At 44.5% G+C, this 24,696-nt stretch overlaps 1 protein-coding gene across 6 annotated transcripts in view; it reads right to left on the reverse strand.

Annotated features, from left to right (window-relative positions):
• Nucleotides 1-24,696, reverse strand: part of PKP4 (plakophilin 4) — a gene marked incomplete at its 5' end in the record, with an annotated part of 50,028 nt that overhangs the window by 21,683 nt on the left and 3,649 nt on the right. For 2 of the 6 annotated variants that reach the window (XM_084265732.1, XM_084265730.1), the window contains 6 exons: nucleotides 58-249; nucleotides 2,964-3,522; nucleotides 4,173-4,354; nucleotides 4,514-4,654; nucleotides 8,072-8,106; nucleotides 17,987-18,099. In XM_084265732.1, coding sequence (XP_084121858.1) covers nucleotides 58-249; nucleotides 2,964-3,522; nucleotides 4,173-4,354; nucleotides 4,514-4,654; nucleotides 8,072-8,106; nucleotides 17,987-18,099 — 1,222 coding nt within the window. Of the gene's footprint in view, nucleotides 1-57; nucleotides 250-2,963; nucleotides 3,523-4,172; nucleotides 4,424-4,513; nucleotides 4,655-8,071; nucleotides 8,107-17,986; nucleotides 18,100-24,696 lie in introns of all 6 variants that reach the window. The other 4 variants (XM_084265731.1, XM_084265728.1, XM_084265729.1 and 1 more) reach the window with 4 other exon arrangements.

The raw sequence follows: 24,696 nt of genomic DNA on the forward strand, positions 1-24,696 counted from the left end.
TGAGCGAGTGGTGTCGGGAAAGAGCTGACAGAAGAGTGCTGGGAGCCCCTTACCCACCTGAGCCCGTCCGATACAAAGCCGACTGGGATCCCTGGAGCAGCTCCACTGTTCCATGGTTGGGACTGCGGTACACCGGGCTGTAGTAAGTTCTGCCTTCATAGATAGGGGTGATGTGCAAGTCAGGAGATACAGCAGATCGTAGCTCTTGTCCTAGCTGACTGTGCTGGCTAGCATATGAGCTCCTCAGGCCTGAAACCGAGAAGAGGAAGATAAGTACAGCCCATATGAAAGAGGTATGGCTCCCATCAATTAAAACCACAGAGCTGTAATGACTGAATCTTTCTTCTTTTAGCTGAGAAAAGGTGTCAGTTATATCTAGTTATGAAGGTATATTCATCAAACTTCTTTCTATTATTAAATGAGCAACTCTGGAAGACTCCCTGACAAGCAGCATGTCTGATGAAGAGTTTTCTCTGCACACTGACAACTTTAAGTTTTTCAGCTCAAATTTTCTGGTGCTATTTACAGCAGAAAATCCAAACCACAGAGAGTTGAAGCTAAGTCAGCACGTGCAGTTCACAGGCTCAGCAGTGACAAGGCGAGACGTGAGCCTGACAGGAACGCAGCTGCGACACAGGGCGCAGCCTTCACGGGGTCATAGACTCGGGCATGAAACAATCCACTGCAGTAAGAGCAAAGTCTAGGTAGTGGCAGCAGAGATTTAAGCTTCATAAAGGTTTACACGATGCATGTGTGTGTATATATATACATATATACTGCTATGCTGCAGCTGTGTGGGAAGCTCTTTCTCCACTTTGCCTTCCAGCCATCGCTCCTGAGTTCCTTTTAACTTACCTGTCTCATTTCACTTGAATTCCTCAGCAGGGGACCCCCTGCTGCCACTTGTGCACTGCCAGATCCAAGGACGTTACTGGCAGAGGTGCACAGCAGCTTCTCAGTCACGGCATTCCAGAAAGCACTGCACAAGTTCAGGCTTGCCTCTCCTTGCAAAGGTTCCCCCTCTCCCGCCCCGTGACAGTTTCATTCATGCTGCCTGGAATTTCCCTCCCTGCATTCCCGTGTTACTGTATTGCTGTAACCAGCACCTACCTTTCCCCTTACTATTTTGCTAACTAAATTAGCAATCAATCTCCTGTTAAGCTCACTGTTGCCATCCTGATTAGATCAGTGGCACAGCCTTGATCCTGCATCTCTTCCTTTTCAGGCCTGGAACGCTGTTGGACACACAGCGCCAGTCCTCCCACTGACCCTCTAATGCAGGCTTTGTATGCACTCTGGTTTTAATGCTTTCATTTAAAGCACCCTAGTTCCCCCATTTTCTGAGTTATCCTTCCAGTGTCTACAGAGTAGCACTAACGCAGTAAAGTGGGTAGTGGAAAGAGGTTGTTAGAAATCAGTTAGTTCTGAGAGTCCTTCACCATCTCCTACTCGAGACACGAGGCAGCAAAACCAGAGGAACCACGCCAAAGCAAGGCAGGCAGCTGGACCCATGCCTGCCAGAGACAACACCACCTCCCTGGAAGATGCACACCTTATCAACATTTCAGTTTTCCCAGGACACTGATACCCTTCCTACAGACCATAAACCCAGGAGTAAGAGAGGACCTGATCATGTATCTGTGCCCTCCTTCAGCTTACACAGCAGGGAAGAGCTCTGAACTATAGTGAAGCCTGCTACAGTACCAACCTTCCCCCCGTCCCAACTGCCTCTCACAAGACTGACCATATACAAATTTAACATTCCAGGTGTTACACTGAACTGTTTCCTCTAGAGAATCATGAATTTTTTACTAGAAAATTTAAGAGGTTTGGGGTTTTTTTAAATAATACTAAGGGATTCTTACTCATAGCTTGCAACAGAGAGCACAGGAAGGCCATACCATTTCAAGTTTCCTAGAAAGATTACAGTGGAGATGGCCCTAAGATAAGATGCTCTCTAGGCTTGACTACCACAGATGCTAATTACTTCCTTCATACTAAAAGCATTAAATTTAACACATCCGTTACTTGATTACTGATTCACTACCCTAATAACTCTTTTTTTCTGAAGCTGTGAAGTTCTCAAGCAGTGGTATTTGTAAAGTATCTTAATACTTAAAGAGTGCAAACTGCTGTTACAACACAACTTATGCAGCCCACAGGACTGTGTTCGTTTAACCTTCCTAATGGCCTTTCATGCCAAACCGACTTCCACTCACCCCTCATCGAACAGGCAGACTACTCACCATGCCTGCAAAGAGAGGTGAGGGAGCAGACACCTCACACCTCTGCTGAGAACATCCTGCAATCTCCTGCAGGATAGTAGTTTAAAAGAAGAAACAGCCATTGCGGTCTGTTCAACAGAGCACATGGCCTAACTGCCAACTCACCTTGTCTGTGCTCATTTAGATGAAGGTCAGAATAAAAACAGTAACACACAGCATGTATAATAAGAACTGCCTCTCAGATGAATAGATTCTACCATTCAGGACTCTATTTTAAGCTAATATTACAATGCTTACCCTATATTTAAGTTGAAGTACTTTGATATTAGGGAGAAGACTAAAATTCAGTGGTACAACATCATGTGTTTTAAGGAAGAGCTAGACATAAAGCTAGGTCCAGCCTACTATCCTTTACTTTGTAACCTGCACATACCTTTGAATGTACTTCAAAATCTTCAAACACCTCTGCATTGAAGGCTCAGAATTCCACTTAGCTACTTACAACATCCAATTTAAACTGGTGTGTGGCTGGTGTTAGTAAGTGAAGAGAAAGAGGGTATTCACAGGGAATGTGGGGTACGATTGTTTGACATCAGCATTTACAACTGATCTGATACATCCACCCCAATTATGTCCTACTGCTACAACGTCATCCATCAAACCACCATCGCATTACTGCCTTTCCCCAGCCACACGTTAGTGCCAAGTTTTAAGCTGTGTCTTTACCTTTTTACTAACCTGTAAGGCTGTCTGGGCGTGGAGGGACCATCCTCTCGTATATATCGTACTGCTGTCCGTACTGCTCCATGTCGTGAATTGTCCTCTGCAGCGTTGCTCCCAGGTGCTGCGGAACCGCGGTCATGCCAGACCGCTTTGGGGACGCGGACCCCAGCTGAGTCTGGGATGGAGAAGCCACTCTGGTTTGGACGTCAGCCAGGGCGAGAGGAGAGCCGACCCTGACTGACGTTTGGTACTGGGAAGTGCCGCCGTTGGGATTGGCTGTCTGCCGGGAGGTCACGGAGCCGATGCGCCGCACGGCCGTCGGGGAGGCAGGTCTCTGTGCCGCGTACGGCGATGCTGCCCGCTGTGCCGGCAGGGTCGTGGATGAATAGGCATGAGAGGCGAGGGATCTCTGCTCAGCAACCGGCGGAGAGCCGTACCCGCTACCCAGGGACGTTCGCAGCGACCCCCTGGACGGGGAGACACCCGTGCTGACCATGTAAGAGGGAGACTGTGCTCTGGATGGGACGGAGCTGACACGTCTCATGACTCGGTTGGCAGCAATATTTACTGAAGGCTGTTTAACAAAAACATTGATTAGTTCTATCATTTCAGCCCTATGGTGCATACTGTTCCCCCCTAAGGAGAATTCAACAAGAAACGCACACAATAGAACAACAAATTTCACTCTAGCCATCATTCCTTCCAGTTTTCCTACATATTTTTTTTCTAACCAGTTTTTAAAAATCTATAAAAAGACAACTTAACCTTACAAAACCCCTTCTATTCCACATTCTCACCTGGCGTGAGGGGACAAAAAAAGCCAGAAGCAGCAGAAGGTAGGGGGCACAAATACCATCTTCCTATGCTTACATACAGGCTAGATTCTAGGGAGGTTCCCCCCAGTATCACAGGTGACTTTTAGGTGAGTGATACTTCCTTGGTTTTATATGGGCAGCACACTCTGCAGTCGGGAGTCCTCAGAAGTTTTACTTAATTTCAGCTGCAGTGAATGGAGGAGATCACACACATGCTGATCTCAGCAAACGGGTCTATGTCTGCTCCAAACCATCTCTGCTGTTTAGACAGAGAAGGCGTTAAATCAAAGTGTAATCTAGCAACACTCATGCCAACCTACACAAAGGTAGGTCTGGCTGTACAGCTGCTGCTTCAGAACGGTGTTGCGCAGCATGCAGGCACAGAGGAAGCACGCTGTTATGAGCGTACCTGGACTGATGTCTGCCCTTCAGCCCGTGAGCTCCTCACCAAATGGTTGTTGGCGGTTCCGGGCAGGCAGTGCTGCTGCCTGTTCTCCGACTTGCTCAGGTTCTGGCTGTTGTGGAAACTGCTCACTTCCTGGTAGCCGCTGTCGGAGTAAGAATTCATTTGTGTTGAACTTCTCGAGTTGCCTACAGACCCTGCAGACATAGAGCCAGTGTAAGAACAAAAGTATTGGCCAACTTCACAGAAACACAGCACTGCACAGCTCTTGTCAGCTGTTGCACTGGTAATTGTACTACATTTTCATGCAGTCAGTACAGAAATACATTCTAGTATTTAAAATGCACAGAACAGACCCTCACTTTCATGGAGAGATGTCTGTTCTGGTGAGTAGAGGTTCCCTTGCTCTGGTTCAGTTCTAATGTCATAGGCATTGGTGTGGACGCTCTCTGACACTCGGGGTTTGTTTACACCAGTGGGTGGAGGATCTGAAAGAACAGATTAATTGGATAAATCCCATGTTTCATATGTACATTCCCTGCAAACTAAACACCAGTACTTCTGTACACCACACTAACGAAGAACTTCCAACATGCCCAGACTCTACATCAGACAGGTCTCATCGACTGAGCAGAGGGAACGCTGCTCCTGCTGTCCCAGCACCTCTTCCCTGGAGTCAGGATGCAGCTTTGCAATTCTGACTTCTCAAACGTATACTGCAACCTGTCTTGATGAAAACTGTAACTGATGACCCACTCAGTGTACTTTGCAGAGCAGAAACATTGTGCAACTGATGTAGTGCAGAGAGTGCAGCTGTCACTTGTCTGAAGGTCCTATTAGCTGAAGAGCTACGTCATTAAAAGGCGAAGTTGAGCTGCATCCCTGTTTGTGTACCATCAACAGAAGTTACTGCAAATTCTTCACATGTTTTTACTTCATATACTATTTTTAACAACTCTTGAACTAACTTCAGGTCTAAGAACATTAGCTGAACTTTACAGACAGCGAAGGAAAGCATCAGGAAGCAAAGGAGACATCACAGCACTACTATGAAGAAAGGGAAGTTAAACACAGTCTGGAAGAAGGGACAAAGATGAGGACATGAAACAATAAACCTGAGTCAACATTACTTTGACAGAAATATTAAGCATTCAATTGCAATTAGACTTATTGATGAAGAACTGGCAGCAGAGATGCAGTAAGAAATGAGGGTTACATTTAAAGGTAACACCAGGTACCTAAACTCTCATTGAAGGAATGTATGAATGGGCCTAGAGTGGAAGCCAAACGAGCCATGCCATCAGCAGCCACCCCAGGAACACCCCCGCAGCACTTCATGTCCCAAGCTGAGAGCTGTGGGCACTGAAGCCTCCCAAGTGCTCCTTGCAAGTGAATGTAACAGCACGTTATGGAAAGAGGCAAAGCTGTGCAGGGTTTGTGAAGAGTTGATGCTGGTGACGTAGGGGGAAGAGGGAACAAGGGCTGAAGTAAGGTCTGTGCCACAGCTAATGGAAACCCTCCCAGTGGTGATCACTGTTTGAACACTATTCAAATACCAGATTAAAAAATAAAAGGTAAAAAATAAGCACATCTTAGAAATGACAGGCAGTCAGCACTGTTATTTACCAGTGCGACATTCCTGGGTCAAACCATCTAATGAAATTTGGTACTAACTGATTTACTGTAATGGGAGTATTATGACCAAATTTAATTTAGATTTAATAAGAAGCATTATCACACTTCCATTAACTTAACCATCAGTATCCCTAGGAATGATACCGAGATACCTCACTTTTACAGCTCCTGTCATGCTAACTCAGTAACAGATCCCAACCGCCATCCCTGGATATTGTACGTCCTTCAGAGTAAGAGACTTGTGGGCACTGGGAGATTTAAATTACTCTGTAATTACACATTAATATTTTAATTTTCAATCTTTTCTTTTTAAATAATACAAGGCCTTGTTATTTTAGCTACTTGATACAACATGATACTACATCGGTTCCAAACTGACAGTCAGTTTTGGGAGAGACACGCAGGAAGAATAAAGTTCAATTGTGCAGCACTGTGCAGATGTCCCTGGGACAGTGCTCTGGACCAAAGCCTTGCCTGCATCACACACTTGCCACCAAGCAAATGCTTTCACAGTGCTCAGACACCAAGGCTGTTTCGGGTCTGTAACAAAGGCAAGAATGCACAATAAAGTCAATTGTTGTCTTGCTGTCTTTCCCTGCTACTATAAATCATGAGGAGATTGCCCTGAATAAAATAACAGCCTTTTTATAAACAGCTGCTGATCTAATATTCTATTTATAAGCATCTGCAAAACAACATCATTTTATATTTCTGTTAAAAAATCCTGTGTAATTCTGCTGACGTATAAAGCAATTTCAGCTAAGGTCACATCTTATCATCTGCTGATGGTTTTTTGATATAACCACTACTGCAGTCAGGAAAAGCAGGTGATTTAAGGGAGCATTTCCACTCCTCTTTGACTTGAGTATTTTTCAGATCGCAGCTGGCAAAGCATCAAGTAGCAACACTTCTTCAGAGCAAAGCTCAGGAGTCAATCTGTAAGTGAAACCTACAATCACACTATAATCACAACACCAACGTACACACTGAGTGAAATGCGTACCAGAAAAAACGCATTCTTCAAACACACCCACTCCCCAGCAATTACTCCAGAAAAGCCTTACTTCACATCCACAGAGGTGAGAAATACACATCCAGATTTACATTAATGCAGAGTATTCAAGTGGAAATATGGCTTTGCCATGTGTTAAGTGATTTCTTACCAGGCATGCACACAGACCCCTGAAGACAAATACACAAATGGAAGGATAAAACAAAGATACAAGCAGGACAGATGAAAGAAAAAGAGAGGAACTAACAGAAAGCTGGGAGGGAAAACAAGCACTGGACAAAGAATAAGTTCCAAGAGAAACTGAGAGGGAAATGAAGAAATGGAATGCAACTGGATGAGATGAATCAGTAACACTGCATGCATCCTTACATGAAGCTGTGATAGTAACAATACATAGAACTCATTTACCAAAGCTTTTAACGAGCTGCCTAAAATTCTAATTGTATCAGCCCAGTTTGGCTTAATGCAGTGCTGTGTCATGAGAATGTGCTGAACCAGAGACATGGGCCAGCACAAGAAGTACTCTGCAGGGAGGCTGAGCCCATTTCTGGTCCTGCTGAGTGGTTCTGACATGTTCACCTCTGCACACCGGCTTCAGAGACAACAGCTGGTCAGAAGATTGGCTCTTCAATGTCCAATATTTTAACTGATACAAAACCCCTAACTAGCTGAATGCTCTGATGTGAGACAGACAGGGTGGATCCCATCCATCCCACCCAGCACACTCGTACTATCAGACAAGCGCTTCTTGTTTTGGGGAGAAAGTTCAGGTTATCCTCAGCTACTAAAACAGAAAAAGCACTCTCAGGAAAACCATCACTTACTGGAGATTTACTGTTAAGCAAGAATAAAAGAAAGAAAAAAGAACAGTTCCCAAGCTTAAAGCATACAGTAACTTTTCATGATGCTTACCTGCCAAGGGGAAACTCAAAAGAATTTGCTATTTACTTGCAAAGGAGACCAGGTACAGAAGACACTTGTTACAGTCACATCACACACAAACGCAAGGGCACACGTGTGCAAGAGCATTATCTGCAACCACCTCCAAGCCAAAGCAATCTTGCAACTGCAGAGGAGCACACAAGTCTCTTCACACGTGAGGAGAAGGAGATACATATATATTATACTTCAGAAGAGATACTTGGAAAAGACACGCAGCACTGCTGCTAACATTCAGGTCACTTCAGAACAAGCAATGAATGCCAAGAAAATGAAGGGAGTGGGGCTCAAAGCAAAATGTAGACATAAACGATAATACCTGATGATCTCCAAGGAAATGACTTCTCAGTAGAGCTGCAGAAAGAAAGAAATTATCACAAAAATGAACCATGTGGCTAGGTTGGGCTTATCTTTTAACCAAAGCATACAAAATTGCACACCCCCCAGCAGACAACGTTCCAGCACCCCCTGTAAGGAACACCTGGCAGTACTCTACACCTGACAACTGAAGGATGGGGTTTGGAATTTAACGTTGGATTATTCAGTAGCAACTCCCTGTAATTCCCTGCACAGCGAGTTCTCAGCCAGCGTGATGTGCCGGCCACGGGACAGGCAGGCACGGCGCCGGCACACACACACTTCCCTTCCCCTCGCAGGCAGGACGTGAGGACGTAAAGCAGCGCTCGCCGTCCCGCGGGCACGCCCTGCAGTGGCAAAGCCCCTGGGGCACAGCACCCGCTGCTCACGGAAGGGTTGGCAGAAGAGAACAGAAACAGACCTGTTATTTCATGTTCTGGTTTTCCAGAGAGGATTCCAATCCTCTGCACAGGATGAGAAGTCAAACCCTGTGACACACCAACACGTACAGCCCTCAGCGTGAACACCCACAGCCCGGCATGGTGCAGGTTAAAGAGCAGCCTCACGGCCGGGCAGGTGTTCAGCATCGGTGCAGACCCCCAGGTCTCAGCAACTATTTTACATCAGGCTATTTTAACCAGTTCATTTCTTCTACAAAGACATGTTCTTTCATGCCTTGATGAAGTACTGATGCACAGCAACTGCTGCAGACAAATGCCAAATCCATCCATATATTAAGGGTAGATTTGCTTTTCCACAGAAGTATGCAGAGCATTTCCTTGTTCTTCAGGTGAGCTGTCAAACTTGGAATATTAAAGCATTCCTGCCATTATTTTAAGCCGCTATTTCCCAAGCAAAAAGCTATTTAAAGGAAAAATAGGTGAGTCCATCAGACTTTATGGTGCCTAAATATCAGCGTAAACCGGTGATTTTTGGGTAAGATGTATTTATTTCTAAATCAGAATTATTTTACTTCTTTCTACTACAGCTACAAAAAACTTTAGCACAGCAACATAAACATTACTATATAAATACTATATACTTATTTTCTAAAATAAAACTAGTCATTTAAGAGCCTTTTTTAGAAACAAAGTATTGCATATAAAAGAGTGCTGAACTTGCATTCCAGCACAAACCAAGCTATAGGTACAATGGTACATAAAGAAAAGGGAGAATTTGAATGCAGGCTTCAGGAGCCTGAAAGCCAACTTCTATCTCACTAGGAACAGGGTTTTTACTATGTATTGGTTATTCTTCCCCTCAGTCTACAATTTTAGTGTCTTTTCAGAGGCTGCACTGATCAAGTTGAAAAGACTGAAATCTGGGGTATGAGGATCTGCAGGTGAAGAGCTGAGTCCCAGACTGAGCCTCTCCAGGCTCATCTTCAGAAGTTCTTTTGTGTTCTACTGTATTTCTGGGATGCTTGTGGAGAGAAGGTGCTCAAACAGACTCCGAATCCAGAGGCATGCCTGGAATTTCACAGGTCTTTTCTCTCTCCTGAATGAGCATCTTGTCCAAGTTCAGAAGCACAAATATTGGGTTTAGACAAAGACAAAACCATTAGGTGGTACTGGAAACACAAGTCCAGTGTCAGAAACACTCAGTAAGCACATAAATAAAATCAAATCACATGCCAAAGCAGGGTAATCAACAAGCTCAACTGAGTGTCACCACGTGGGATTAACTGGGATACTTTACAGCAGCTACCTTCCCCAAACTCAGGACCACGTGAATTCTGTTATTTCACCCCCATGTGTCGGGTGGACTGGTGGGAGCTGCTGCTGTGGTTCAACCCTGCACAGCCACTCACCCACTGCCCCATCTGCAGCGAGACAGGGAGACTGGGAAAGAAAGAGGCAAAACCTGTGGGCTGAGATAAAGCCAGTTTAACAGCCAGAGAAGGAAGAAGATAATTATGGTAAGAACAGAATGAACAGAAGCAGCGATGCCCAGCACAGCTCACCACCCAGGACCAGTGCTCAGCTGGCTCCTGAGCCGCCTCTCAGCCACCCTCATTACACCCAGAGCATGACGACATTCGGTGCAGAATATCACAGCTGTCCTGGCCATGTGCCCTCCAGCTTCTTGGGCACCCCCTTCCCATTGGCAGGGCAGGATGGGAAGCTGAGGAGTCCTTGGCTGCTCAGCACCAGCTAAAACATCCGTGTGTGACCAACGCCATCCTCACCATAAAACCAAACTGCAGCACTAAGCAGCTGCTGGGAAGAACATCGACTGCATCCAAGCTGAAACAGGACAACTGCCTTCACTGATAGAAGTCAAACTGGGATTTAAACAAACCCAGATTCTGCATGATAGAACCTGTTACGGTGTTTCAGGAAAGAAGGTCGTAGCCTCCAGCTCACAGGAGGTAACAGCCAGCCACATATGGTTATTTCATAGCTTTGCTTCAGCCATTACAACACTGCAATTGCAGTACCCAGGTTAAACAGCTCTGTGAGAAACAACAGCATCCTGACACACCTGGAACTCTGCAGCAGACCATACTACTACGGGCTAGCTATTCCAGGGCAAAACGCAGTGCCAAGACCACCAGCACTTAAGGTTTGCACACCTGTGGGCTGAAGTTCATTCCATTTAAATAACAAATTAAAAGTTTATCCCATTTCTAGTGAGAGAAACTACTGAACCCAAGTAGTGTGTTAACTCCAGGATGTTTCTGTTGTAACTACACGCCAAGTAAATTCTGGGCAACTGCACTGACTTCTCACTGTCAAGCTGAACCCTGTAACTATTTAGATGCAACCTTTTAAAATATTTTTGTTGTTAAAAATTGCTGAGGAAATGTGTACAAAACCTGGCATTAATTCAAAAGGATTTGTATGCAACTGAGTCATTCCAACTACTGGAAGCTGAGTTCTGAATGTGAGTTAATCTACATGAGTCCTTTGCAGAGGACACTCTTTACCCTTCAACAAGTAAACGTGGATGTAATGGGTGTTTTAATCAATTACCGTTAGATTATTAATTAATACTTAGCTCCACTGAAATGAAGAAATACAAAGAGTATTTGACAGATACTGTGAACACTGGCCCCAGAAATGTCATGCTACCTGTTTTACACTCTTCATCTCCTCATTTATTCCTCAGACTTCCTGGAAACTCGGTTCCTGATGGTGACGGCACGATTCTGTGGTGCTGGCAAAGGTGTAAGTGCCAGACCTACAGAAACACTTCACTCTTACCCACACAGGATATAAACCCCCCAAAGGTGTCTCTGCCCAACACATCTGGCTAACGGAGCTTTCTTTCCGCGAACGATAAAGGTTGCTCTGACTACAGCTCGTAAGCAGACAGCTCCATCAACATTTAGACTGGTTAAGAAATTAACTGACTTCATCTTCTCTGTCACCTTCCAGATGAAATGCTTTGAAGCTGCCCAGTCTTTCAGCTTAAATACATTTTATTCCACTGTTTCACAACCAGTGGATCCAACACTGCACTGCCAAGGAGAAGCTGCTGCCATTAACTAGCCATTATGGTCTCTTCCTGATACCTACATGTAACGTATCTAAAGTACTGTGCTGCTAAAAATACTTGATTTTAGCCTTGAAAAAGAATGAGGTTAGTAGGGTAGATGTGACCTAGTGAAGATGCCCCTGCTCACTGCAGGGGGATTGGACTAGATGGCCTTTAAAGGTCTCTTCCAACCAAACACACTCTATGATTCTATGAAGAAACTACAGGGTTTTTTATTCAGGACAGTTTGGTTTGGTGTATATAGTTCTAAATTAAAGAAGTCAGAGATAATATTTACTAAAATATAGCAGCTGTTTTTAAATGCCACGGAAGGAAAGCATAGATAAAATATCAGCCATAGGGTCATGTACATGGGAAGAATTTTCTCTTTCCTTCTCAGGCTGCTTCACAAGAGCACAACCTAAGTTAAATCAAAACATAACTCTGCACTACGTGTGTATAGCACATAGGAACACTGGGCTTTTTGCCAGTAACACTAATATTTGGTACCTGAAGACAGAGTGTGGATACAAACCTGCTGAGATCAATCTATTCATTTTTTTCTTTGATCCGTTGCATTATTTTTTCCTCACTTCTATTTCCTAAGTATCTGGACTTATTTGGGGGTTTTGGGTGGTTGGTTTTGTCCCTTTCCTCATTTCGCACCGTTGCTGCCTCACAGCTTCACGTGAAAGCTGATGCCTCAGACACACACTGAACCAGCTGCCAATTTGGGAAAAAATACATGTGATAAACAGAAATTCTTGGTGCTACACACACCTTTTGCAGGTATAATATGACATGGAACACATTAAACCTATTCTCTATTAAGTGTGCCAGAAGATTAAATATATTTCTGATTTAAACAGTATCTCTGCAGAGAAGAGCAGTGATTTGCACTGCCTGTCTTAGCTGCCTAAATATACAGCTGCTGCCACCAAAAAAAAAGGCAAAACCGGGAAAAATTAAGTATTATTTATTAAATATTTCTAAAATGGTGAGAAGCTGTAAAAAGCTAAATATGTGATTCTGTTGAAGACGTATGTGCTCCACACATTTTTCTTCAGTACTTTGGTTTACTGCTTGGCTAGGCTTTCATCCCTGGAATACATCTGCTCTGTCAGGCGCCCAGCAGCAAAGGGTTTGTTCAGAGGGACCTGTGCTTGCTGCTCAGGCAGAGCTGCCAGCCAAAACTGAAGTGCCTGTTAATACTGAATGTGTGGGTTTACTTGCCCTTTAGTTTACATTTCATACATTGACATCAAGAGCACGTTTACAGTTATATGCAACATGAGGCTTAAAGCTTTGTGTAATGGTAAATTCTGGGTGCAGGGGGATTCTTCTAATAAATGTTAAACTCCACAAATTTGCAATGCACAGTCCAAGCAACTGGCAGCCATCAAATTCCATGTAAGGAGATTTCATATGTTTGTTTTTCTTCTTGATAGAGTTAGCAGATGTTTACACAAGCATTTTAACTACTTTCAGCTTTTTTGATAGCTGCCCTAGTTCCTGTGCCCACTCTGCTGGGCTCTGTACAAAGCACCAAAGCCATCTCACGTCCCACAGACCAACATCAAACAGCTCTCCCACCACTAAACAGGCAGCACAAGTGCTCTGGGTATGAATTCAGAACACTGTATCTGCAGTGCTACAGCTGCAGACAGACTGTACTGCAACACAGCACCCAAAGGGGGTCACCCCAGCGGGCAGGCACACAGACCGGCCAGCTCGGGAACCACCAGCCCTCTGCACAGCCGTACCGGGCACAAGCAGCGCTGTGACACTACAGGCTGCGCTCACCCACCACCGCCTCCCAACCTGCACCACAACACCGTAACTCAAACTGCAGGTCTCCAGCACGTCTGACTGTTTGGAAAGAATTAACACCCCTTCAAGTTCACTATTCTAGCTCGATGACACCCCGCAGTAACTACAGGACACTGGCTGCCCTTGCAGCACTGCAGGCCCTTGCAAAGGGTGACAGCCCAGCGTGGATCAGAACAGAGCGACTCTTTGGGTTCTAAAGGTTAGAGCAGGGGACCCCGTAACGCTTCCTGAAGTCATCTGGTAAAACTAGAGCCTAGAACATCCCCAAAACTCAGTGCATATACATCAAAGGTTGTACATTCACCCTAAACACTAATGGAACTACCTGCAAGTGTGATTCTGACTGGATTTACATTCCCAGGCCTGCCTGAACACCCAAAGCAAGGAACTGTACAAGCCATCAATGCAATCTTCTGTCTGACATGTAAGTGCAGTCAGGAACACAAATCTGGACCAGGCTGGGAAGAAACATTAAAATATCCTGCAAATCTGCTGATGCTTTAGACCAATGGCTCTATTCGTGTGAACAAGCTGCAATCAGTGTCTGTAGGGATAACGACAGGGAGCAGTGCTGCTGGGGTCAGCCTGCTGCTGCACGCCGCGGAATGCCCGAGCACGGGGGCGGCACAGGTCTCACACTGCTCCTCCCCAGGCCAGCAGAAGCCAGAGCGCAACACGACGGCGTGCGGGCTGTGCAGCACAACCACCTGCTCTGTGTATGTTCTTTGTAAGCACCTGCCCATGGCATGAGGGAAAGGTGCCTGGCCATGGCTTGCACCACGCGGTCACTGCACAGCTTTACATCACTCAGCCACAGAGTGTGCTGCTCTACCCAGTCACCCTGGGATACCCTCTGCTTACTACAGAAACACACCCTGCATTTCACTCGGCAGTGGGGAAAGAAGATTGTCTGCTGTGCGGAGCAGAGAAAAACCCATCCTGGTACCTATGAACTACATTTAATTTTACAAAGCTCATTAGACCTCAGGTAGGCACACTGCTACACAAACAGACCATTCAGCACTTGGAGTGTTTACCCTGTTTGGATGATTTACTGTGCTGCCAAAAGAGCCTGCACACTGACGAAGTCTAGTGTGCCATTTACCCGCTTCTCTGCTGTTAGAGTGCTTGTGACAAGCAGCTATTACAAGGGCAGTACTGGACATTAAATTAATAAGTATGAGCCTTTCAGTTCCCAGCACCACAGTTTTCATGAGTTCCACACAACAGGTAACTCACAAGGAGAATTAGTCACACAGCCAGCTCCCTCCAGAGAGGTCAGGCAGCATGCTTTACAGCGTCGGCTTGCTCAGACCCCAGGTACCTGCTGCTGTCTACCTGCACCAGCCCCTCTCCAGCCTGGGATGGAGCACTGGCTGCTGCCTCTCACCTCTCCAGCCCGGGATGGAGCGCTGGCTGCTGCCTCCTGGCACAGGGAGCTGCACAGCAACACGTGCATGTTATGGCAGGAAGCCAAAGTAGGAAGATGCAACTGAAACTTCACAGTGTTTTTGTCTTCTCATCTTGTGGGTAACATGGCTAAAAATATTAAATACTTACATGTAACACTAATCCTGTGTCATTTCAGGCTCTTGAAAGGCTTGAAAGTGTACAGGGTGCCATGAAAGATCTCAGAAGTGATGAGCACAATGCTCACTTAAAATAATTAGGAGAAGAAATAATTTTAATAGGCAAATAACCTCCAGGTACACAAAAATAAAGGCGTATTGGAATAAAGGGCTGCAGCTGATCTGGTGCTTCCTTCTCCAGCAATTACACATCTCCTCAGGATCTGCAGATCTGCTCTTGTTCCCATCTTTCACACTCTCGTAAGAGAGCACAACAGCCAACTACTCCCATGTCTCACCTGCATTTACAAGACAGTGAATACAGGTGGGTAACAAACCAACAAGCCTAAACTGCCAGTTCTTCCTGTTTTGCTTTGTCCGTGTGTAGGAAGCAACACAGACATTTCTTAAGAGCCAGCAGGAACAGGATGAACTGTACTTCAGAAATAGGAGTCCTCCTCAGGCACGCTCACCAGGGCCTACCTCCAGAAGGATTTATCCAGGTCCACCAGTTTGGAACTGGGTAAGTCAGAAGCAATGCTACAAGCATCGAGTTCAAGGATGCCTTTGGCTGGACTTCTGGAATGAAACGCTCCTGAAGGTTCCAGCCATGTTAAAGCAGACTCCAGCACTGTGGCTGACACAAAGCCCTGCTGATGTCCTGAGACAGAACACCTGAGCAGAAGATAAAAAGGCACACACATCTCACACTTCAGTTCTGCTTGCTTTGCTAGATTTTGTCGTGGGTTTGGTTTTGGGGGATGTTTAATACCTAAGGCTCTGTCAGACAGTTCTCCTGCCTGGCTGAAACACTGTCTTGCTCTCTGAACTGCTCCGTGTTTCTGGGAGCAGCTCATTAGCTCCTCACGACCCATCTCTCAGCACAACATGCAGTTTCCAAGCCTTCTCTCTATGCCCCCTTGGTGTTTGTCTAATTTCTGGTCAGCCTTAGCAAAACATGTACATCATCAGGTTTGGGGAAACACAGATACCTTGTACAGCTATACATTTTGCTGCTATATTTGTGTCTGCTGTGATACTGTTCCAAGAGATTCTTTCAACAGTTTTGCCAACTACATTGGGAGTAACTGATTATGAAGTGATGAAAGCATCTAATTCAAATATAGATGCTTCTCGCATCTCTTAGAAGAGATATCCACATTAAAGAGTAAGGAAAACAACCAAGGGCACACAGATCTCAGAACATATTGCCTACATCAATTTTTAACCCCACATCCCTCAGTAAAAAACAAGTGATGTAGTATATAGCATTCTCATCCATCCAGGACCAGACTCAGCTGAGAGAAGAAAACTTAGAAAAGTGAGAACAGTGGTCAGAATACAGAGGTGTCCATAGGAACTAAGAATATAATTAGGCTCTTGTTTCAACTGTGTAGAATATTTTAGTTATAACTATGCAAATTTTATGGCCTAGAGAACAAGTGCTTCAAGAGTTTAGATTCACAACTGTACTCATATGAAAGCATACTGCTAACCAATGGGTTAGTTATTTTCTCCCCCTAAACTTTCATCATCTTTTTAAGAAAAAACCCCAAACACAAATGAACATAATTTAGCTAGAAGGAAACAACCAATGGTAGAAATTACTCCATGATGCTATCAATTATGTTTTCCATCTTGGTAAATGACAGTACTTGACAGAAGTATAGGTTCTAACTTATTGCGTAGATACTGGTACTTATTCCAAAGCCTACACAATACTAGTTGTGGGATAAGCTACCTCTGATGGTGTTCATGCCTGAAATTCCCTGGGCTTGGGACGTAGAAAAACTATTTCCTTTGCATTACTCAGGCAAATTCACTGAAAATGGACATTCAAGACCGAATTAGAAGTGGTTGGAGGCATAAAGTAACTGAAGCTTTTATTTATTCTTCCATAGGAATTAACTTTTTTAGCTTTCAAAACTAAATGTGAGCAACAGCTGGAGAAGTGTTTGGACCTAGAGGGAAGACAGGCAAGCACGAAGGTTACAAAAAAGTCATCTTGTCAAAGGAGTATTTTTCAGTATTTCAAAGGGTCTTAAATGCAAGTTCTCCTGCTAGTGACACCACCATCAAATGACAGTATCTATGGCAGACGGGACATTAGATTTTTAAAATTTACTTTCAAGTAATTGGCTCCTGTTCCTTAAGTTTTTGTAGGAAAATCTTTCCATTTAATTGCAGAAATAATTATTGTGGCCACAGGAGGAAACATTTCAGGATGATACCCAATTTTATTGCTGAAAGAATATAGAAACAAACAGTATTTAAGGCAAAACACACTCATGCTGGAGCATATTCTCTATGTAGGTGCCAACATGAAGTTTGCTGGAACCTGAAACGCAGGTATGAATGTTTCATAGGAGAACACAGTGTTACCAACGCTTTCAGACTGAACAGCTACCAACCATGTGCTATGCTGGAGATGAATGAATGCTCAAACTCATTCAGCATTTATAAGTTTGCTAAGGAATTAAAATAAATAACCAGAGTATTAGTTACAGCTAAAATATTAACAAAATGCTTTGGTATACTGTCATTGTATGTGAAATACATTAAGTATATTTCACACTATAGAAATATGCTAACAAAACACTTACAGCAAGATGTTCCCTGGAAACAAAGGTAACAACAGAAAGTAGGTAAGTTAATTCAGGAAAAAAATAGGCATTACTGCATGTAGCTAGCACTGTTACTCGATACAGACATGTATAAAAGTCTACTGTATTTCTCTTTGGCTGAATCTTAAAGTTTGACATATTTAAAGAGAAATTAAAGTTTTACATACATTCCACTGAATATGTAATCAATTATTAGAGAAGCCTCTTTAAACTGTCCCATAACTCTGTACAGAAAATCTGTGGGGATTTTTATAGTTCAGATACTAATGGGAGGTGAAAAGCTACCAGGAACATATATTTATGTAGGACATAAGCACCACTAAGCAGCCCCTTAATTTATGGGACATATGAAATTGAAGTCATCCAGACTGGTACCTTGTGCTGGCGATACTTGGTGATTCTGCTCCAAGCCTACATCTTTCTAGCTGATTAGCCACAATTTGCCTTTCCACTTCCAGTTCTCTGGTAAGTCTTTGAAATTGGAGCTCCTGAAATTTCAAAATAAAAAGAAAAGCATTCTTGGTGTTAAAAATGGGTGTGGATTAATTCTGAAACAATCACTGTTTCATCACAATACTGTTGTTTGTTTTGACCCTTTCTTGGTGTAATAAACTATCAGAAGACTAAAGTGGGCAATGAATGGTTCTTTAAACCAGTGGCTCATGCAAATATTGACTTATCACCTGTTACAAAAGAAAAAACAAGTTTAAGCATTTGTGGATTTTATTCCTCCTGCAATTAAGGTTTTTGTGTCTCCTAAAGTTGCCAAAACATAATAAAATCAGTGCCTATAGAGTCAGTCTCCAGTTTCACCTGCAAACGAGGTATATTGGGGAATACTGTGTCCTAACCGCCACATCCCAAGCTATGCCATGGTCTGACTTCTGCATCAAACCTTAACCTTTATTATCTCAAAGGGGCTGAGGGTAGAGATGTGCTATTGTACCTTTCCTGAGTCCAGCTTCTGTTACGTTTCTGGGACAGAGGTACCAAAGCCCAGTCTTTGCAGGAGGCTTTTAGAACGTAACGCTCAGGGCAGACATGGGAAGTACAAGTGCTGCACAGAAGGTCTGTGTGTGAGAGAAAGCCCTTCCAGATTTTAATACACACGATACTCTGGAGTCTATACTGTGCCATCAAGGGATACCAGTGGTGTTCCCACCCACAGTTAGTGTTTGTTAATGACAGAAAAGGATTCTCTTGAGCAGTTGTAGTATTTTTCAAGCTGGTGTTGCACATCATTAGAAGTTTACGTAAGCTGTTCGGTACTATTTAAAAACAATTGATATTCAATAATCTGATGAAGCAAGTCTTACATACAGGTCAAATGCAGCACAGAAGCATTTCTAATTTAATTTTAAACTACAAATCAGTAATAAGGACTTTTTCTCTGACTGTAAACAGTGCAACTGTGTTACACGGTAGTTGCATGCCTTGCTATCTTACAGAGTCACCTTCCCTCACGGATTACAGTCAGTGCAAACTCTTCTTTCACACCTGACACTCACATACCTTCCTCCCATGGACAGTCCCTGACAGAGCTCTCCACTCCTTGCAGTGTGTACACCCTTTCGGCCAGGTGAAGTGGGGTTCAGTGATGCACCCTATGGCTTTCAGCAGTCTGCACGTACCTCTCTGCCTCTCACAGCTCCAGTCCTAGAGTGCTCCACCACAGTGCTATGGAGAGGTCAGAGTAACACTGTAGTAAAAAGCTACTCTAAACCCAAGGTTTACCTTGTAGAAGTAGGGATAAAGTTTTTTCTGCTGGCAACACAATGACAGAAAGTCGTGCTGGAGCTGCGTACAGCCATTGGCCTGTTACAGGTACACCAGACAAGATGCTGCCCTCCCGGGGGGTGTATCAATGGTTGCTGCTCTCAGAGGCTGTTCTCAGAGCCCGCTGGGCACAGTAACACACCCTGCATTCCAAACACTGCTTGCAGGGCTGCTGGCAGGGTGCGGGGCTTGCACGCCCCGGCCGCGGGACACCGGCACGCACAGCCACGGCTGGCTATCTTGGGTTAGCCCATCCTCCCAAAACACAGCACCACACCACCTGCTAGGGAAAAAGCAGTTATCCCTGCCGAACCCACAGGGACACTGCATTTTACTACTCTACCAAGAGCAGCTCAACAGAATGGCATAGCCTTAGCTCTCCTAAACACACTGACACCAGGGAGGCAGCGGGAGGGAGATGCAGTCCTCACTGTCCTCCCGGCCACCCCTCTCTGGGCTGGCATCTCTGTGAAGATTCAGCATTAGGAAAGCTGAGCACAGCCAATGCTCAGACACAAAAGAGCATTTTAGGACATATGTCCTGAACTTGGATTTTATTAAAACCTGCTTTTAGACAGAATTCTAAAGCTAAAGCCTTTAATCCTGAGATCTGATAGGAAAAGCCTGATGAGCAGGGTAACCTGCAGACCACAGCAAATCTCAGGGGCCCGTACGTGGACTAGAAAGTATGGACAATGTCAGAAGGTCTGTGCCACATGTACCTGCACCCCACAGCAGAGACAGTCACCACAGCCTGACCCCTGGCCTGAGCACCACTCAACTTCATGTTATTCCCAAGAAGTACACACTCACCCAGACAGTCCTTGGAGAGCAAACAGGAAAAAGTGCATTCAACAAAACAGTCAAGGAAATACAGAAATGAGGATTTTTTTTTCCAGTTCTAAGTCTGAATATCAGTCATACACCCATCTGGAAGCTGACACACCAGTCAGTCCTTAACCAGCTAGTGGAGAGTGCTGTGACTGAAAAAAAGCAACCCAAAAAAGGATGCTGAAGCTGTGCAAGTTCTGAAGCAGCACAAGCTTTCCAAGTCAGCCATGGTGTACTACACAGTGTGTAACAAACATACATCTTTAAAATAAACAGCACTGCACTGCTCATTTGCAGAAACATGCTGAAACAGTTACCCTGTTTACAGCTGTTTTCTGTTCCTTATTTGCAATCATTACTTACAGTGCAATCAGCACTGCCACTGACACACACTGTGAATCCCAACACAAGGCTCAAGATGCCTGTTGCTACCAACTGATCCTTTGATCAGACAAATAAAACAATAAAACATATACTAGCCACTATTTGTTTCCACCCAGCCAATCTCTGTTCATCTGCCTCTTCGTCACAGGCAGAGGCATTAATGAAAACAAGGCTACTCAAGAAAACATCCTCTCCATGTCCACACCCATCTGCGCTCCCTCCGCTGCCTTCTGCTCTCCAACACACCCCGCTGCAGCAGCTCAGGGTGTTTCTGCAGGAAGGCACATCACAACACAAGTGTTATTATCACTAGGCATTGGTCTTCTTCTGTTCCAGGAAAAATGGAGCGAATTACCAGGTCCTACAACAAAGTTGATGTTACCCAGGAAGATTTTTTACCTGATGTGAATCAGTTAAAAAGGAGCATGCAATAAAGAAACCAGGACAGAGCTCCAGGTCCAACTGTCATGTCAGATACACAAGAAGAAAGTCTGGGCTTGGGAATCCAGCTTGTATCTACATGAGCACAGCTTTGTCAAGTTAAGTTGTCACACACCTCTGTCCTGAGGATGTTTAGAAGATGAACCAGTTAATTGAGCTCATTGAAAAATTCAATAATACATTTTATAAGTACAGAACTATCACAGGTATAAAAGACAGAAAAGCCCTACTGAACCTGAAGGAATGACCAGTGCAAGACAAGGCTTCTCCAAAACACCACATAAGTGTAACAGCTACAGAAAATACTAGTTCCTGCAGCACAGAAGAGGGCTCAAGATAAAATACAGCAAGTGGAAGATAAGCTGTGTTTTTCTCATTCCTCAGTGTGCTTTCTTTATATCAAGTTAATAGGTAGACAGCTTCTTTAATGTGAAAGCCAAGCACCCCTGAGAGGTGGCTGGCTGGCAGGTGAGAACACACGATGCTGGTACTTGCATCCAGGTACTAACAGGAACGTATTTTGCATGACTGACCACAGAGACCATCATGTTCCTGTTTTAGGCTTCGGGTAGCAGAAGGTTGAGAGGCAAGTTCTGTGCTTTCTATTTGCACCCCACTAGGATGTCACATTGCAGATCCAACATTTTTTGTCCATGTGGAACTTGTATCCCTCAAGTAATATGGATGAGAATAAGGAGTCTACATTCACTATATCCAAACTGAAGATGATTTCTTCCTGCCCTGTTGGGATTTGAAAACCTCTGGCAGAACACAGGTAACTCAGAACTTCAAACAAAGCGTGGTCCAGCTGGCTAACTGCAGGTTTTCTGGTGACAACCTCGCAAGAATCAGCAGGAATGGTGCAAGCAGTGAAGACAACTCAGCCTTCTTCTGAACGGTACATGCCTGGCTAGCCAGAGCAGGGATGGGCAGTGGGACATCTGAGAGAGGTGATGCCTTACAGACAGACACTTATCTTGTGGCTCCTTGGCTTCTGTAGTTCTCAGTGGCTGCTGTAGTAGAAGGCAGGACTGGGATGGGACGTTCCTTCAAATTGCAGTAACACTGGGATATGCCACATTGCTACAACTGCCAAATCCCACTGCCCTTGTGAAACATTAAGAACATAATTGAAAGCTGAACTATGAAATGCTTTCCTAATCATAAAAATCTTGCCTGTTGAACAATGCAGTTGGGCCTCTCCCAGTAGTGTAAGTCAATGATCTAAGAAAGCACGGCCTGCATTCCAGAGGAACACTTTCACCCTGCATTTGCCATTTCTCATTTAGCTGCAACATCCAGTGCAGAGCCACACAGGAAAGTTCAAGTGTGGCTAAAGAAAAGGCAATTACATTTTGCACATAAAAATGTGCAACAAAGAGGACAAACAAAATTAAGTTAACTTATGCCTTTTTCACATTAATCCCCTGCACAGATCTGCACGAAGTTCCACGTGTCCCTACTTGCTGTAATTCAGAGCTAGATCAAGCAACTGACTGCTTAAAGTCATACCAGATATCTTTCCAACGTGAATATCACACTGGAGTGACCTAAAGTTTTAGTCCTCTACCAAAATTTTAACAAATGTACATGTATCTGTCCATATTAGATCAACTGTAACATTTCCAGTTACAGTTTAGTCATGCACACAGCTGCCCCTGCATGCTCTCAGTATCTCAGTATCTTCCAAAGCAGAAGACAAAAGGATGACAAAGTTGGCCTGGGTAAAGAGAGTCACAGGTTACAGGACGCAAAGTGACACAGCTACAGTTACTGGCTGATGGCACTTACTCTGTATTCAGCAGCAGCAGACCATTAAAGCCCTTAATACTTTTGTGCCTGCATGGTTCACTAGCCTGGTAAAGCAGTTTAGTGCTGCTCTGGCTGATGAGGGATCAGAGTTGAAGCAATTTGTAGAAGGCTCACGCCCAGTCAGTGGTGGAAAGGAAGAGTGACACTGGGTATCACTGCCTGTGCGGGCAGCACCCTCTCTGCAAACTCTTTGCTGCAATGCCAGGGGTTTTTAATTGCTGCTGAAGCCCAGTATACTGTTGTGCCAGCTGGTGACTGGAGCCCAGCTGATGGCCAGTGGATAGACTGGTCATCTAAATCTAAGTGTTACCCAAGGAAGAAATACCCCAGTGTTACCTCGGGGTACCACAATTAGAGGTGACTCTTTTTCTAGGGGAGGTTCTCGTCAGAAGCCCAACAAACAGTACATGTTAGAAAGAAAAACTAGTTTCTAGATCTTCCTATGACTAAAGGAACTGTGATCAGGGAATGAGTTAGTCCTTTTGTCCAAGATAGGAGCAGCATATTTTTTGTCCCAGAATGTGAGCTTTGGGAAGCCAACTCCAATCCCCAAACTGGGAACGCTGTACAGAGCAGAAACAGTAAACTTCAAAGCTCTGGGATTAAATGGGTAAGAATGATCTGTCCAAGTTATTATTTTATTAAGAGGTGACCAAACCCCAGGTCTTGCAGTCATTCAGGAAATGCTGACAGATTGTTGATTGACTCATGCAAAGCTTGGAAATCCCTGTCATGAGAAGTATGGCCTTCACTGCTGAACTGATCCACATTTATCCACCCAACTGATCACTCCCTACATGCAAATCAGGACATCAGGGTCCTGTTCAATGTTAATGCCAAATTACTGAAAGCACAATCAGGAAAACTTTATTTCAGGTAACATGTTGAAGCAACATGTCTCCACTGTCAGATTACAGAGCACTACAAGTGCTCCATATCTGAACTGGTACAGAAACTACCAAACTTTTCTAGTAAAGATGCTTTTAAACATGCAAGACCACGTTTTCTGCTGGGTGAAGAATGCACTGTCTCCTCTATTTCCACCTGGAAAATCTGGTTTGCCTTGTCCCACCCCAACCCTGATAAAACATCTCCAGAACTAAATAAAGACTTTGGTACTTATTAAAGAAGGAAAAGAGCAAAATGCACACCTAAGTATTGTTCAATACAGTTATAGGAAGAAAAGGTTTTGCTTTAAACAGAACTGAACACTTCTAAGAAAACCCTCAGGCAAACCAAAGGGATTTGCAGTTATTCGTCAGAAAGAGAATCTGATTCTTCCTCTAAACATCATCTGTTTGCATAAGAAGATATGAAACGTTGTCCATCTTTAGGTGTTAAAAACAACTAGATCAAAGAGCCAAGAAACTAAAAAAACAACTCAGCCACTGGTGCAAGTGCTGCTGTCCTAGCACAGAAACTAAACCCAGCGCACTCGGTGACTGGTGGTTTTTCCTGCCAGACCTTTGCTCCCAGCCCCACCACTGGAAAGGAAAACATGCAGGCTAAGCAGGAAATTCACAGTTCCAAACGATCCCATTTAATCTTGCCAGTTCTGCACCAGAGTATCCCAAATCCAGCTGCAGGCAGCCTGCACCCCTACAGCAGCAGAGTCAAAAAAAGAGAATTCTCTGGAGAAGTTGGAAGCTGCTGCTCCTACATCAGAGTCACAGAACTCCTGACCAGCCTGGGTGGGCAGAGACCCCAGAGCCCCACAGTGCCCCCCTGCCACGGGCAGGGACACCCCCCCAGCCCAGGGTGCCCCCAGCCCCATCCAACCCGGCCTTGAGCCCTGCCAGGGATCCCGGGGCAGCCCCAGCTTCTCTGGGCACCCTGTGCCA

The sequence above is a fragment of the Gallinula chloropus genome (assembly GCF_964237585.1).
Source record: "Gallinula chloropus genome assembly, chromosome: 5".
In the NCBI taxonomy this organism is placed as follows: domain Eukaryota; kingdom Metazoa; phylum Chordata; class Aves; order Gruiformes; family Rallidae; genus Gallinula; species Gallinula chloropus.